This window comes from Haemaphysalis longicornis, unplaced genomic scaffold, assembly GCF_048455015.1.
Source record: "Haemaphysalis longicornis isolate Haplotype H1 unplaced genomic scaffold, Haemaphysalis longicornis Haplotype H1 scaffold_9, whole genome shotgun sequence".
NCBI lineage: Eukaryota > Metazoa > Arthropoda > Arachnida > Ixodida > Ixodidae > Haemaphysalis > Haemaphysalis longicornis.
The window spans coordinates 166044840-166062809 of record NW_027526460.1 but is presented as its reverse complement, the minus strand read 5'-3'; the positions used below and the strand labels follow the sequence as shown (position 1 = coordinate 166062809).

The 17970-nt window shown below is 47.1% G+C and overlaps 1 protein-coding gene across 1 annotated transcript in view; it reads left to right on the top strand.

The window, feature by feature from the left end:
• The window catches only part of Notum (palmitoleoyl-protein carboxylesterase notum), a 177675-nt gene that overhangs the window by 116753 nt on the left and 42952 nt on the right, over window positions 1-17970 (top strand). The window contains exons 9-10 of the mRNA XM_077683346.1: window positions 10704-10751; window positions 11768-11914. Coding sequence (XP_077539472.1) covers window positions 10704-10751; window positions 11768-11914 — 195 coding nt within the window. The remainder of the gene's footprint in view (window positions 1-10703; window positions 10752-11767; window positions 11915-17970) is intronic.

Sequence of the window (17970 nt, the reverse complement as noted above, 5' to 3'; positions counted from 1 at the left end):
TGCAAACCTCACGAGAAGGTAAAAAACCCCTTCCAAGAGTCCAAGCCCCGAAAGACCATACATAAATAGTCACACTCCAGTACCTCTGAACACTTAATAATGGGAAGAGATAATATTGTTTAATGGAACTGCAGAGGCCTTCTGAATCATCTTGACAACGTGTACGAGATTCTGCGTGCTAATCAGCCAAGTGTAATCTGTGTCTATGAAACACTTTTAAATTCAAATGATACAAATTTCTTGGATAGCTACTTGGTATTCAGAAACGATAGGGCTGGCTGCACACGCTCTTTGGGCGGCGTGGCCATATTCGCTCGGAAATCCTTAGCATGCCACCTTCTCACCTTGAACACTGCCCTTGAGGCTGTAGCAATTCGCACATTAATATTTAATAGGTTGATAACGGTATGCTCCGTATACATTCGTCCTGATTTTGCACTTTCGAGCTCTGACTTCGAAGCGCTGGTTGACCAGCTGCCCGAATCATGTATCCTCACAGGCGACCTTAATGCAAACAATTCTCTTTGAGGCTCTTCTCGCACGGATGCCCGAGGTCGCCTGATAGAGAAATTTCTTACATCTTCAGGAGCATGCCTCTTCAACAAAACTAAGACCACATACGTTAATATAGGACACAACATATACTCATATCTTGACTTGGCTATTGGCTGCACAGTTCTCTTTCCTCTTCTCGAGTGGGGTGTGGGTACTGACCCATATGGCAGTGACCATTTCCCCACCTCACTAACATATATAGGTTAATGCCCACGCAGTCCATCTTCCCAGAACAGGTTCAATGAAGCAAGAGCTAAGTGGAATACATTTACAGAGACATCCAAACTACACTTCACAACCATAAGACACCTACACATTGAAGAAGCTTCCCAACTACACACGGCGCACATCCTCGACGCCGCCGAAAAGTCCATTTCCCATGCCTCTGGTGCCCCGCGCAACCAGAGGAGGCCGTGGTGGAATGAGGACTGTAGGCGGGCGTGAGAGGCCCATAACAAGGCGTGGGGTAACCTTCGTCAGTACCCCACGTCGGATAATATCCTGTTGTTCAAACGGGCCAAGGCGATGGGAAAACTTGTACGCCGTGAGGCCAAACGAGATAGTTGGCACACCTTCTTGACATTCATTAATTCATCCACGAACACACAAAGCGTCTGGGCACGTATACGTTGGCTCAAAGGACAATAGACACACTGCCTGCCCCTGGTTAGTACAACAGGGGACACACTGGAAGACCAGGCTAACACGTTCGCACAACACTTCCAACACGTGTCATGTTCAGCACACTACACAAACACTTTCATGCAACACAAAACATCTGCAGAAAAGAAGTCTCTGCGTGATAGCAACAAGTCGCACACTTCTTACAATTCTCATTTTTCAGTTCATGAGCTGAAGGCCGCTCTGTCCACATGTAAACCTTCGGCTCCAGGTGCAGATAAGATTACATACACCATGATACAACACCTACACTCAGACACCCTTGAAACACTTCTACATCTATACAATAAAATATGGCTTTCGAGGCACATTCCACGCTCTTGGAGGGAGGCCATAGTAGTGGCCTTTCTGAAGGAGGGGAAAGACCCTTTCTCTCCCTTTTAGGTATCGGCCCATCGCCCTTACAAGCTGCCTGTACAAGCTCCTTGAGAAGATGATAAACAAGAGGCTTGTGTACTTTCTTGAGTACAACAGTCTTCTCGAGGGCTGCCAGGCAAGCTTCAGGGCGGTGCGATTTACGAATGACCAACTTGTCGCCCTTGAATCATACATCAAGGACGCTTTCATTCACAAACAGTATTGCGCAACAGTTTTTTTAAGGGAGAAGCCCTTTAGGGCCTCGCAATGTTCGTGCCGTTGTCTGGAGTTGTCCGTGCACACACCATTGTAAGACATCTATCGAGAGCAGCGCACACTGTAGTACCATCCGCGCGCCATCTGGGGAGAGCTTCGCAAACTGCAGCAGCAAAGTGCGCGAATTTCAACAGGTACAAAACAAAAAAACAGAGCAAAAAAAAATTGCCCCCACCTCCCCGAAGGGAATCGTGAGGAAGTGCGAATGCATTTCTTGCGCCGAGAGTACACGGCGTAGTAATTCTGCCATCGCCTTGAGAGGCGCAGTACCGGCGAGGGGAGAGGCGCGCGCCGAGGGTGAGTGCAAACCTAACGGGGGGAGAGGCGCGCCAGCTGCAGAGCATGTGACGTCACGGCGCGAGGAGAAGGGGAGCAGACGCAAAGGCGCCAGCGCGCGGTCACGTGGGAGTGTGACGTCACGGCGCGAGGAGCGGTGCGGGAGCCGGCGCGGGCGCGCGCAGCCACGGCGCGGGAGGCGGAGCGCGCGCGGGTCACGTGGGGTGTGACGTCGCTGCGCCGTTGCTACAGACGCTCCTCTCCGCTCCTCGCGCCGTTGCTAGGGGAAAGGAGGAGGAGCAATGCGGACGGCGGAAGGTTCGGGGTCGCTTATAAAGTGCATCACACTTAAAATCATAAACTGTCAACGATAATTCGCGGAAAAAGAGCAGTTTCACTTACAATTGAAACTACAGTGAGTACAGCGAGCTACACGAGGGGGCACTGCGGGGCAATGCGTATATAAGCGCATTCCGGAATCAAAACTAAGAGTGTATCAGCACGAACGGACGATGACATTCATCACAAAGGCAATACAAAACTTCCGTTCCAGTGCTTCGCACCCTCGGCATCGTTCACGGTGTGGAGATGGGTGATTTTTTTACCCTGAGAAGGCCTATGACACCGCTTGGCGTTACCGGATCCTCAATGACCTGAAGTCTTTCGGTGTTTCGGGCCATATGCTGAACACCCTAGCTAGTTACATGTCTGAAAGAACATTTCGCGTAAGAGTTGGTAATGCACTGTCAAGGATTCATGTGCAAGAAAACTTTATGCCACAAGGTGTAGTTCTAAGCTGTACTCTATTTATGTCGACGACATGCAGATATCTTTTAAACCTCAAATTATGTCAATCTGTGAACGTCACGTCCAACTTCGTGTTAAAAAACTTGCCAGTTGGGCAGACAAGAATGGTTTTTAACTCAATCCAGAAAAAAAGTTCTTGCGTTATGTTCTCCAGGAAGTGCGGGATCCACCCGGACCCAGATATTACTCCTAATGTGGTTTGGTCTTACCTTTCTTCGTCCCGTCGTTTGCGCTGTTTTTCTTAGTCTTACAATGTACCCGTTAGCCCGTCAGCATGCCCGTTGGCCCGTCAGCATACCCTTCTGGAATTTACTCCTAATGGTGTTTGAATTCGTGTCAGGCGTAATATTTGATAACAAGCAGACATTTGTTCCACACTTGAAACATCTTAAGCAAAAATGCCTAAAAACTATGAATATTCTCAAAGTTGTCTCCCACCAGTCGTATGGCGCAGACAAGCATCTTCTGCGTGTTTATAGCGCCCTAGTGGGATCTCGCTTGGACTACGGCAGTGTCGTATATGGGTGCGCAACAAAAACGGCACTACAAATGCTGGACCCGGTGCTGCATTTAGGGCTACGTAGCATGTGGCGCTTTTCGCACTAGCCCTGTCTAAAGTGTGTATGTAGAATGCAATAAATGGTCCCTAGATCACCAGAGGGTGCACATGGACGTTTTATATGCCTCAAAAATCATGTCTATATTTTACTCGGACCATTAATGATGTGTATTTACAGCAACTCTTTTTAAATCGTCCATCAATCTCCATGCCGTTTCCTCTAAGAGTGCGAGAAGAAGCTTCTGAGCTAGCAGTCTCGTTTTCAGGCATCCACAAGGCACCCATCATTGATTCCATTCCACTATAGCACCTCCGCCCTGTGTCATGTAACCTGTCTTTCATGCAATTTAACAAGAACAGGTCACCAAGAATTGCGATTCTGCTGCATTTCTTGTTTGTGCAGGAAAAGTACCGTTGTCCAGAGTTTTACAGTGATGCGTCCAAGACTGCAACTGCTGTGGCTTGTGTTGCGCATGGGCCAAACTTTCACGTCAGTAAAACAATGAACCTTTGTAGCAGTATATTCACAGCGGAAGCATACGGTATTTTAATGGTAATAAATCACATACTCCAACATCAAATCTTCAAATCCATCGTGTACATGTACTCTCTTAGCGTTGTTGGAGCACTTGCATCAGGAAAGCGTTCTAAAAACTTTGTCATCAATCATTTTTTAAGGCTATCATGTCTGCATATGCATCAAACTTCCAAATAACTTTCTGTTGGGTTCCAGGGCACTCTGGAATTGCCGGGAACGAAACCGCAGATCGAATGGCCACTGCTGCTACACTCTTGAATAGTGGGCATGGCAACAATGCCGTACACAGACATGAAGCCACACATCAGACACCAACTTCGCAACAAATGACAAACACACTGTAGTGAACAAACAGATAACAAGTTACACGTTATAAAACCACGCTTGGGACGATACACCACTGACACACGCAACAGATACACAGAAGTTGCCCTTGCTAGGCTACGGATAGGGCGCACACATGTCACACACTCGTATCTCCTCCCGGGGTCTTCAAGACCTCTGTGTGGCAGGTGCGGAGAGGCCCCTATCCGTAGTTCACATACTCATTCAATGAACAGCACTTCCCACAACGCGACGCAAACACTTCCTACAGCTATACAGACCTACACCCAGCGTTTTTCCTGCCTGACGATCCCATGTTTTCTATCAACTGCGTTTTTAAATATTTAGAGGAAGTTAAATTTTTAAACCTAATTTCATACCACGCGTGATCACTCCCTAGACCTATACACCAGCCATGCTCATTGTCATTTTCTGATTTTACTTCTGTTTTTGCTGAATTATCTTAGTGTTTACGGTTTAACCTTTCATATATAATCATTGTTTCGAAGCTCTTTGCCCCAGTTGGCCTTGCGCCACTAACATTCAACCATCATCATGATCGTAACAGAAGCCATGGAAAAAAATTACAAAAAAGAGAAGCTACAGCGGCGCAAACGCACGAGGCAGCATTGAGCTCTTGAAGATGTTTTTTGTTGGGCATGACAATTATGGAATCGCCTCCAGCCCTTCTGATAATCTTATTTTTGATGTGCCTGGAAAAGCGATAGCCGTTTTTCTTTGCCTATTAGATTTTCTTCACCTATTATTGATGTAGATCACGGTTTTGTTTTGTCATGTTGTCTGTGAGCGAAACAGAAGCATTCGGCTCGCGCAAGACCTTCCTTTTTTTTTCAAACACGCGTCTCGAAGCGATTTCCGGTAGAAGCGGACAATGGTTCCGGCTTTAGATCCCGATCTTGAGGGAAGCCTGTGTACAGCGCCTACATCATTTCCAGAGAGCGGAGGCAGATTTACGGTTGTCGCTACCAGTGATGGATTAAGAAATTATGGGGCCCGAGGCTACCCTTTGGGGCCCATTGAATTAATCGTGGGGGCCCTCATGACGGTGATGACGATAATGATGACTGGATTGAGACGTTCAAATCTTCAAATACTACATGTCACGCTCAATGATCAGTGGAAAAATATGCATAATTTTAATGGCTTTGGGAAACTGATTTCTCAGTTTCCTTCGTAATAATATTTCACGGTTATTACCTGATGTGCACGTCAGTATCGTTTATTGGCCAGTTCATCACAAATTCACAATAATCTAAATGCCGCATTGGCACGCATGACAGGCCAAAGAACATGAGAGAATTTTCTTCGAAAAAAACAATTTGCGCCTTGTTATACGCGCATAAAATTCAAGAAAACACATTTGTGGTCGCAGCCTTTGAACATCGAAAGAGCCATGCGAATCATGTACATCGACTTTGCTTCTAAATAAAATTTTACAGTCAATACATTTAACAAAAGCAGTCACGTCTGACTCAATCACTTGTGACTGAATGGGAACAAAGAACGACTTTTTTTACACTGTACATTGGTAGAACAATGAGACAATCTAGCACTAAGATAAAATATGAACAAGTAGAAACTTTAAAACGGCCCGCTACAGCTTATTGCACTCGCAAATTCACCAAGTTCATCAAAAGAAATATCTTTCAGCAGTTCCCTTACGACCGACATGATGGCTAGAGACTTGAATTCTTTTTGCAGATAGTTTAGCGTAAGCAGTTTTTAATTAAAAACAGTTTTCAAAAATCAGTGTTCGCACTCACAGTTTATGAAAATAGGTAACCTTAAAGCAATAGAAACATTACGATCAACACATTTTCCTTGCTGTAACATTTTGAATCGCCACCTGCACTTCTGCCTTGGAAACTGCAATTCTCCAGGTAGTGAAAAAAAATTCGTCGAGATTGCCCTGATGCTCTTCCAAAACCAAGTACATTGACGGACAAGGTTGTGATGGCTATGAATGTCTTTGTTAAGCGCTATACTTCGAAATTTCCGCCAGAGACTGTGTACGCAGAATTTCCAGCCAGTAAGCCTGTGCTCAAATTGTCAATCATTATATTCAATGTCCCTTGGGCTTAAAAAGTACCGGACGTTCAGCGGAAATCAGTCAATAATGCTCCCGCCTGAACCCCTCTTTGCGCCGAAACATCCGTCAACAGAAACGTCCGTGTAACAAACGGACTGAACCGAAACGCCCTCAACCGGAAAGAGCGTAGCAGGGCTTGGGGCTTCTTTTAGCGGGTTCATTGACACCGTGAAGCTGTTTACAAAGCTTTAAACAGCGAAGCTGTTTAGCAATTCGTGGATTCCGGTGTTTTAATAAAGTCAGTATAACAGTGTAAAGAAAAGAAATCACCGGCCCGGTCAGGATTCGGACCTGTGTCTGATAGATCAACGGAGTTAGTCGTCGTACCCACTCGGCTATGACTGCGAATTAGCTACCCGAGATTTAAATGGCTTACTCACCCGGTTCTGGCTGTGGGGCGAGGAATTACGCCACTTGCTTTGGTAGAAAAAAACGTGATAAGGTACACGTTGCACCTTGGAAAGCCTTAGTTAAGATCTCGTGTTCGTTCGTTTAAGTCCTATCGTGGACTTAAACCGTTGTGATGGTTGTGAAGGTTGCGTTCAGCCTCGCAACTTTCAAGTCTTACACATTAGTGTGAGTGTAGCGTCCTGGGCACGTTGGTACTCCATTGTTGAATAAAATGATTGCGCTAAAAAGGGACACGGACAGAGTGAGGACAGACACATACTGCGCCATGTGCGTCTGTCCTTACTCTGTCCGTGTCCCTTTTTAGCGCAATCATTTTATTCAACAATTAGTGTGAGCTTCTTTCATATTTTTTAGTCCGGGAAGCTTTCTGAGAAACGTATGAGTAAAATAAAGAAAGTGCATTGAAATGAACGCCGGTGCTCTCTATCATGAGGTTTGGGGCTGCAGCGGCTCGTCTCTACACGTCACGGATTAGTGAGCATCTCTGTGGAGTTGAGGTTGAGGCCCCGGCCGTCGGGTTTCTATCCGATGGCTGGGATCTCAACCGAGCCCCTCAACGAAACATCCTCATCGACATTTCTTTTTACAAATAGTCGAGCGGGGTGCGGATGCAGGGGGGCCCTGGAAGCTGTGGGGCCCGGGGCTGCAGCCCCCGTAGCCCCACCTTAATCCGGCACTGGTCGCTACTTCATTAGGTTTGGTAATTAAATCCTGGCTGTCGGATTCCGGAATTCCATGTACCTCAATGTTTTGTTTACGACTACGCCATTTGAAGTCATTCAGCGATGACTTGATGCTCTCAACATCGTCTTTAGCCCGACCTCTCTTCAACAGGAGACGCGTTTCTTAGATCATTGTTTTCGTGAACTGCCTGCTTGTTTAGAATGTCATCGTACATTTTTGACATCATTTCAATGGAAGCCTTCACCTCGTCAACCTGAGTGGCAAAGCAGAATAAGGTGTCAAACCTACGCACTATCTCAGCCAGACTAGAACTCAGATCTGCGTCTGGGACGGCCTTGCCACCGCCTTTCGTTTGGGAGGCACGGCAATTCAGGCAGCGCCATGACCTTCGTGCAGATTCCCCTTTGCCTTTAAAAGTCGCTTATGAGCAACCCGAGCAGGTTCCCAGGCGATAGGCGTACTCAGAGGCTGAGCATTTCAGGAAGCGGCCGTCGGTTGGCGGGCACTCATCGCACGTCGGACCCATGTCTTCCTGGGTAGGTATAGTCAGACACAAAGATAGGCAAAACACGGCCACAAATATAGCACAGAGAATGGCACGGCAACAGGGCTATGGGGCGGCTGCGGCAGCGGCACCCTGCGGCAGCGGCAACGATAACACTGCTTTGCTGAGGAGATTTAGAAACGCACCAACCCGGAAGTAAGCAACAAGAATTAGGGGGGCGTCTATTCGCCACCTCCGCCACCGCCCAAGTGCCGAACTTCCATTTCGGCATTAGAACGGGGGTTTGGGCTAGTTGGTGCATACTGAAATTCGAAACAGCGCAAAAAGACGGGGCAAGGAAACGACGACACAAGGCGCTGGTGTCGGCCATTCCGGCCACCAGGAGGAATACAGCAAAAACGCGATGGTATGACGTCGCATCGACGATTTCTTGAAAGAGGGGCAGCTGTTCTCTGCTGGTAGTCCGGAATTGCGGTGAGCACAATGCGAAAACACGGTGATGAAAATGCTGAACAGTTTACACGGCTTTGGTTGCGTGGTCACAGCCACGGACAGGGTTGGCGGAGCAGGTGGAAGCGGAAAAGTAGAGCGGGAGTCACCAACCTATAAGTTGAAGCAAGAAGAATTAGGGGGGCGTCTATTCGCCACCACCGCCACCGCCCAAGTGTCGAGCTTCCATTTCGGCCACCAGGAGGAACACAGCAAAAGCGCGACGGGATGACGTCACAATGACGATTTATTGAAAGAAGGGCAGCTGTCCTCTGCTGGTGGCCTGTAAGTTGAAGCAAGAAGAATTAGGGGGGCGTCTATTCGCCACCGCCGCTACCGCCCAAGTATTCACCCAGAGTGCAATATTAAACGCCGTGAACATCGCGCACGCATCCTAGCCCGTAAATACCCCATGGGCCGCCTACATCAATATCAAATACCGCCTATATAAACGCCCTTAGTTATACCAGTCACACCGCCTACGCAATCACCTCCACCTTTCATCAAAAAGCAGACTCTTACCACTGACTGACTATCCGAACGCGCTCCCCTGCCACAGCGGAAAAGGCGGCTATTGCGCTGGCGCTCACTCATCGGCCTACCCCAACAATTGTTATCTCCATTTCGAAAACCGCGATTCCAAATTTCGCCCCGGGGAACATTTCCCCTCAGACTGTCAAAATCCTCCTTCAAAATGCTCCCACTTCCTACGCGGACCTCATTTGGACTCCTGCCCATGCGGGGCTGGAAGGAAATGAAGCGGCGAACCTAGCAGCTCGAGAGCTAACCGACCGAGCCGGGCCAGGTCGCACCCCTTCCCATGGAACCCAATCAACCTGCGACAGCCTTCTGACTTTCCACGAGATCACTTGTCATTACCGCCTCTCTCGCCGGCGTTAGCCTCCACGCCATTGGTCACTCTCTCTCAGCGGGGAACGATACTGGCGCCTTCTCCAAACCAACACCCGTCCCTGTCGCGCAGACTATGCGCATTGTATCCATCTGTATTTCCCTCTCCCCAATTTCCCGACTGTGGAGCTCACGAAACAGTAGTTGCTCACATTATTTTAAAATGCCCTCGAAACTCATTCCCTCTCATCTCTTGTGTAAAGCAGTGGGAGGCGGCTCGGATCCGCGGGTCCAGCAAGGACTCGCTGAACGAGCAGCCCAGGTCACCGGTACCGTCCAAGCGCTTGTCACCACTCGTGACAAGCGCTAACGGTTCCAGAATAAAGTTATTTCTCTCTCTACTAAAGTTAAACGAAATTGACTTGGGCTGACCATGTAGTGAGACGAAATGACCACCAGTGACAGAGTGGATAACAAGATGCGGGACTAGAAGAAGGGAAATGGCAATAACTGGATAGAGAGACGAAATGGGAAAGTTTAGAGGCAAAGAATGGACTCGAGCAGAGGAAGGCCGGAGAGGTCACTGGGAGAGGCCTTCGTCCAGCAATGGTATTGAATAGGCCGCCGCTGCTGGCAATGACGATGATGATGAAGCGCTCATTGAATACTCGCGGTTTCTATTGGATCTTTGTTCAGAGATAATGGGATAAAGAGCTTATTCACTGGGAGTCAAGAAGGCTTGATTTGTGCATTCACTTTTAACTCTTGGTAGACGCTGCTGGCACTCTAGACCTCGTTCTGGCTTACCACGTGACCTCTCTTGTCTCTCTCCCCATTCACAGCTTCACTCCATTTCTCCCGGCCACATAACAGTAATTAGTTCCGTGGCCAATTAACAACATTATAACAACGTAAAGCGCAGCCAAGGAGAAAAAGGATGAAGCAGTCGAGGACCGGCGCTCCTTCGTCTCCTTCGTCCTTCGCGTCCTTTTCTGTGCTTCACTTTGTTATAATGCAGTACCAACTAGCTCGTACCTATACGTTGCTTTTAACAAGTTTCGTTTGGAAATCCAAGCTGCACCTGTATTGCAGGCACAACGTGGGAATGCCACGTTTGCAGCACCAGGATATCTGTACCCTAGTCCTGTATCTCGCTTTTATGTTCGTGTTTTTTTCTGGTCTTTGTGTTGAGGCTGTATGATGAAAGTACCATCCGTCATGACTAATCAGTGTTTGAATGGTAGAGTGAGACCTACAAAGGCTTGCGTGTACTTTCTTACAGGGCGTTGTTTGCGCCATCTTGCATTTCGCACGAGATTTTAACCAAAAGGTATGTGTACTCACTTTGTTTCTTTGGTGCAGAATAGTGCGTTGCCATAATGTAGGTGGTGTCAGCTGTTTGTCATGTTTAAAAAAAGGCCGGATTACTGACGGTGTGAAAGAAGCAGTTGATAAGTCATTACGTGCGCAAGAATACAAGGTTATCTCGAACACAGCTTTCTAGCCACACTGCATACCAGGTTAGGCACGTCCTCTCGCAACTCAAACAATACGATTTTAAATGTGTCGTTTCTAAACGTACGGTTCGCAGAATTTTGATCAAGGCGCTCGCGTAAACCACTTTGAAAATCTCTGAAATTCAAGCTGCTATGGAACTTGAATTGAAATACACTGACTTCTTCATCTTCAACTGATGTCGGTCCTACCGTACGACCCGGCTGGTGAAAGTTTCTGAAAACTTGGAAAACAAACACAGGGACGTAGGAGAAGTTCACAGTTGTCATTCAGCAGCGCTAACTGTTCGCCTTGCACAAGCCAAATTGCGAAGCATGCACGCGTTGCAGCAACGCAATCATGTTGGGAAGCACACCTCTAAGGGTACGTGCAAAATTTTAAAAAGCTAAATTTGCAGAAAAGTAACAGCCGCAAATAAGGGTTGTGAGAGCGAGCCTGAGTCAATCTACAAATAACGTGGCGTCACATTGGAGGAAATTGCAGGCAAGGCTAAGTCTACCTCAGCAAACAATACTCCCTCATTCCTCATTGATCGATTGATTGTAGGGTTTAACGGGCCTACGCAACTCAGACGATGAGGCATGCCGTAGTGGACGGCTCGGGATTAATTTTGACCACCTGGGGATCTTTAATGTGCGCCGAAATCTTGTACAAGCGGGCGTCTTTAGTTTTCGCCTCCATCAGAAAAGCGGCCGGGAATCGAACACGCGTCCTCGGCTCAGCAGCACAACTCACTCCTCATTGATGATTCTGTTCGAGAGTCATATCCCTCCTGTTTCAGATAGTGCGATTGATTCAGTGTCATGTTCTGGTTCCAACTTTTGTTTTCAGAAGTTGGCAGTCAGTACAGATCCGTGGTGTCTCCCTGCCGCAAGCGCTGCGTTGCTGGGAACTGCAGAGGCATGAGCATAACCACCACGAGCACCACCCAAACCACCATCTCTATGACAGGTTGCCTTCCCGGGAGGGAAGCTCCAGGTATGTGAATGAACAGCTGTTGTATGCGGAATAAGAGACCCTGAGGGCATTCCACACCGCGGAGTTTGATTCGTACAAAGGCTGGCTTGATTATTCGATGAAATCTGGTTACCGTAAAGACGCTCATGCGGCGCCAGCAGGTAATGTCTCGCCTAACTGGCGCAAAACACTCGTTGGAGAACGCATACAAGAATTTGGTTGCTATAATCCCAGTCGCCAAAAAACTGCCGGCACATTGGTAGCCAGCACCGTAGCCCTCTGTTCGCAGCCCATGATGGCGGGGTTCCCATCGCGGGCGGGCAAGCCGCATAGCTTGGCCCACAAAACGTGCGAGACATGCACAAGGGTACATGTACCCTTTATAGGCACGCGCAAATAGGCCTTATGCAAAAGTGCTGCCCTCTGTCGCAGCCGAATCGAACCCTCGCTTCGACGCCATGTTTAAGGATAGCGCCGGTCGCGAATACGTGTGCTACAAGGTACTGCGCGTGCGTGTTATCGCTTCTTGGTGACTCGCTGCACGTCTCGTGCTGTGTTGTCGCACGTAATGACTGATGAATGGTGTGTGGACTTGTCTGCGTTGCCCCGGTTCCCGTCCGGCTTCGCGGAGACATATTACGCGTCCAACACGCAATCGCAACGGCACCAGGAGCACAGTTACAAGTTCGCCACCGAATCGTACGCTTGCCTGCCGACGATGAAGACGAAACGGTGCGCCGGGTAAGAACTCTTGGTTTGTTGTTATTTGTATGTGCTTTTGAGTTTGCGCAGTAGTTCTTTAATGGTGCCTAGAATGAATTACATTCTAAAGTTTCCCGAGCCATCAATGGTGCCGCACGCAAATCGAAGTTTTGAAAAATCAGTCGCTCGGGCAGCCGCAACACGCGTGTTCCGTTTCACTTCTTGTGCGTTTCTTATTTTATGCAATAAATATTTGACTCACGGCTCTTGTTTGTTCAAGTAGCGCTGGGGTATCGTGTTTTGCAACACACAGTGCGGTAAATCGTCCTTATGAAAGCGAAAAAAACATTGACGAATGCTCGCTCTTCCGCGATTCAACGTTGCGCTTGTTTTTGTAACAGCAATCCTGGGTCACTCGCAAAAAAAAAAATCCCATTTTTAAGAAATCAGATAGCACTGCAATGCTGCAGCCCGGTGCAGAGTGAATTTTCGATTGATGGGAGCGTTTTGAATTAAAAATAAATACTAAGAAATTCTTGCCACGATTATGAATGTGCAGATTACAAACGATCGAACACAGTTGGTGATTAATTTTTATAGGACTAACGCTATGGACTGCGGGTTGCGCTTTCTGTCGCGTGAAAGCACAACTGAACGCATCATGCGCAAGCGCATTGTTTGTGCGAGGGTCATTAAAAAGGCTGTCATATTTTCGTCACCTTTGCTTGTGGCGCTCGTTTCATTTATTTTGTCTGTGTGAAGACTCTGTTAATTTATTTTACCCACGCTTGTTAACGTGTATACTACTTATGGAGTGTTTAAAGGAGCCATGAAGAGAAAACACAAGTTTGGTTCATTCAAAAGATTCTCTCGTTAGAATCATACTGACACCACTTTTAACGTAAACTTCGCTCAAATAATATACATAATTAGGAAAAACGGGAATGGTAATGCGACCCACCAGCTCATTTCCCGCAACAGAACCTATGATGTCACATGAGCTAAGCTCTGCGATTGGCGGAGGCTGGCAGAAGCAGACGCAAATTAGGTAGAGCTTACAAACTAGACGAACGAGCGATTTGCGCTTAAATTTAGGGCACATTCTTTACAAAGCAATAAGAATGATGGGACAAACAGTGGAAGTTACGAAAGCACATGTAAACATAGAAGTACTGATGCGTTCTGCTGTTCGTACTGCGCACAGCATGCTTGGTTTAGCCGCACAGCACTACGGGGCTTGGGGTTATCTCAGACGACACTGGCCGATTGACGCAAGCAACGGTGACTTACGTGACCCCATTTGTCGAGCGAGCATTGTTTCAGGGAACGAATATTTTCTCCCAGAACAAAAACAAGCCAGGTTTAAATGCGGGCAAAAACAAACCAAACGCTTGCCACGGTATGGTGGCGCCATCTAGGTTACAGAACGTAAAGAAACGCGGGAACAAACCAACACCGCTGTACAGGGTGGAGACAACCTTTGAACGGTCCCGTGCCGCCGTAATTGGGCCAACGGGCTCAACGCGTTATTCTTTTCGTTTCCCACGAGACCTAGCAACGTGAAACAGACAATATGATTCAAACTTCTTCAGTAAACCGCGTTGCGGAGATAATTTTAGCGCGGTTTTGACACAATGACTTGCTTTGGCGGCGAGCGAGCAACCGAAAATGGCGGCGCCAGCGTATACGTGTCTCTACCCTGTACGGCGGATGCGTGAATGAAGGTATTCTAGGCTGCAGAGCGGTCGATTCCTGTGATGTCATTTGGGACCACGAAAACGCACGATTGAGCGGGAAAATCAAACTTTTAACCTAAATTGTTTAATTTCTCAGTGAATAAAGCACCGTTTGTATCCGGACAAGCGCTGGGGGCACTATAAAACACGAAATCTTTCGAATAAAACCAACTTGCATTTTCTCTTCATGGCTCCTTTAAGGACTCTCTTGTTATGCAGAGCAGGTACTGTAGTCTCTAACATTGTCAAAGACCATGGTGCTCTAGTTGCACACTACGTAAATCATCTTGGATTATTTTTATAATCGTCATAAATGCTTCAACTACCAGCCGTCCTGTTTATTCCCAAGGGTCTGCATTAAAGGCCACGTCAGACCGTATTCAAATTTAGGTCTAAATGACGGCTTTCTCCCCTTCTCTTATTTGTAAGCACTAGTCTAGTTCTTGAACAGGTAATGTTTCTGTGCCTGTATTGAATTTCACGGGTCTGTTGTTTGGTTTCAGTGTCGCTAGTCCTGCTGTTGCTGTGCGTTGTGCCAGCTACCGGAGCCGGAAAAATGCAGACCCGTACACTGTCAACCTAACCTTCACGATGGCCTGCGAAGTGGAGCTAGCTAAGTGCAGTTGTCCGGCTGGGGAATCAGGTTATTGTAACCACCTGATGGCAGTCTTAAAGACAGTTGTGGCTCTGCAAGAGTTGGGCTAGAAGGAGCCACCCGATGAGCTTGCTCCAACAGAACTACCTCAACAGTGGCGACGTCCTCGAAAAAGGATGGCACCAGAAGCCATGATGAACGTAAACTGGCGGAGAGTGGGTGAAGGTTGCTTTTGACCCCTCTACAGTCTACAGCTCGGGAATTCGTGGTGCCAGCACTCACAGAGGAGCAACAGCGTGTAGCAACCATAAAGCTTGCCGAGGGCCTGGAAGAAACAAACAGTTGTTGGGCGGACATACTAGCGGAAGCAGCATCTGCAAGCTTTGTCGATACGCAGTGTGGGCGAGCATTTGATGGGTCGGCAAAAGCCGTCCAGATGCCATTGTTGCCATCCGGGTTTCAATGCTTGTTTCCGTGGGAGCAACCTGTGGAAGCGGTGCGATGTGAACTTGTGCCATCATATGTGTTTCTGCCCAACGAGCCGAGCTGGTGCCCTGTGGAAGCATCGCACATGAATGAGGTCCTGCAGGTATGAAGCACACATATGCAGGGTACAAAATCCCTACCTAAAATATTGACAGAATGCATGCGGTACAGTCTAACTTTGATTTTAGTGCATTTAATTTTTGTCCTTATCTATCAAGGATCTGAAGCTCTCCTCTGAGGATGCGAGCATGCTGGAGATGAACACCAGGCAACAAGCCAGGAGTCCCACATGGTAGGCTGCTCGGGCCAACATGCTGACAGAGTCGAGGTTTAGCTCGGTCTTGTCAAGGAAACAGCCATGGACAGAGCGGGGCATTGCCAACATCATGAGGCCAACTAGTTTCTCGAACCACATTGTAAGGTGAGACTATGAAATGTGTGCATTTTCTCATAGTTTTCCTTTCTGCCCTCCTTACAAAAAGTAGTTTATTGGCACTGGGATTCCATGTTCTGACAACAATAATAATTTCAATGTGCGTGCTTTTCTTGTGTATTTCGCAGCACAGATTCTGGAACGCTAAATGTCGTGATGCTAGCAAAAGCTATGACAATTTCAAAAAGGCGACACACATTCGCCCATTAGTTTAGTTTTGCAGCAGCATATTAAAAAGAATGTAAACCAACTAAACGATGCGGCATAACAACTTGCTTGATGAAGTGAAAGGTTCTCTTTGTGCGATAACATGCTGCAAAAAGTGGGCTGTGTTATATTTTTCATTTACAATGTATTTGTAGCAGATTATGTACACTTAGTGTGGCAAGGAACTGGGTTTGGTGTTACACTGAGAACTGGTTAGGCACTTGGAATTTTTATATTGCAAGACGAAAGCCCTAAAGTTTATGTTACAAGACGACGAATAAAAAAAGTCGGATGTATATTTTGTCACTGGTTCAAACAACTAGTGTGAATGTGTGTTCTAAATGTATGCAGGTATGGAACCACGAGTGAGCCGAAGGCGGTTCTACGCTACATGGCTCTCATGGACCATCTCGGTCGTCCTGTCACTGTGCACTCATGTGGGCTCATGGTGAGGCCCAGCTGTCCATGGCTAGGCGCGACTCCTGACCGGGTAGTATATGACCCCCAAGAGAACCCTCCCTTCGGCCTAGTTGAGGTTAAGTGCCCCTCGACGAAGAAAGCTTCAACACTGCAGGACGCGCTGTCCTCCAAAGACTTCTGTGGGGAACTTTTGAACAGCACCCCACATCTTAAAGTGCCCAGCGAGTACTATGCTAAAGTTATGGGGCAAATGTTTTGTGCAGGGCTGCTGTGGACACATTTTGTAGTGTACGCAGAAGCATGGATTACTGTGTGCAAAGTGACGTTTTGTCAAAACACCTGGGATGCCATGAAGGCCAAACTTGACAGTTTTTATTTCACTCATGCTGTCCCGTGTCTTTCTTCACTGTCGGTATAGTTGTGTGTGTGTGTAGACGATAACAGGTTCATTCTTCAGCTCATCACAGATTCGTTGTTTTTTCATTAATGTGTGGTAAAATGAATAGTAATTCAAGTGTGTATAAGCTTACCCAATCTATACACGTTTGCATTCCGTTGAAGGTAGCATTTGGTGTTGCTTGATTAAAGGCGCACTAAATACCTGTTAACCATTTTCAATCATGTTGTTACAGTAGTCCAGGCGACTAGCTTGCGTTCAGTTTTTTTTTAACCGTCCTTGTAATTTTCCTGACCCCAGCTGTGATGGCACTAGCAAGTCTGCATTGAATGGACCAAGTACATGTTTATCCAATCAGAGTTATGCAGTAACGAATGCTTCATTTAAGCACGAAATATGCAAACATTCAAGATAGCAAAACAGATTTCAGGCCAGCACGTCATGACGGTACTGTGCAAGTTGGTTTTCAAGGATGCCTGCATAAGTCCTGCAGTCCTTAGAGGTAAACAAAGCTGCTAAAACTAGGATTCAGGACTAGATAGGATAGACCTTGACAGACCTTGACAGAATCTTCTCTGGTGCAATAACAAAACTGTTGAAGCAAATAATGAGAACACATTGTTGTCATCACATTAACATTGTTGTCATCATTGCTCGCTTATTGTTCAAAGGATTACACCAATTTGTATTTCAATCAATCAATCAATCAAAGTTTTATTTCCACAAATGCTTTTACACAGGTGAAAAAAGCGGACGGCGAAAAAGTATTTCTCCAGTCTAGCCTGGTTTCACAAGCAAAAATGTCGAAGCGAGCGATTAAAAGAAACAAACAGCTTTTCTGCTGAAAAACTAAATTGTTTCTGTTGTTTCACAGCACGATTCTAAGCCGGTGTTCCTGCCTGGATGTGACACCACCCCTCCTCCTGGTTGCTCTTGCACCAGTGGGGTCAGTTCGTTTCTGTCGGCGCCGTGGTCGAAAAAGGGAAGGATGCTTCAGGACGTTGCAAGCACACTACGACGGCTTAATCAGTGGTGTCTGGTAGTTCGTCAAAAGTGCACAAACCGTCCATATCTGGTTTGCGAGGTGTGCGATGGTGATGG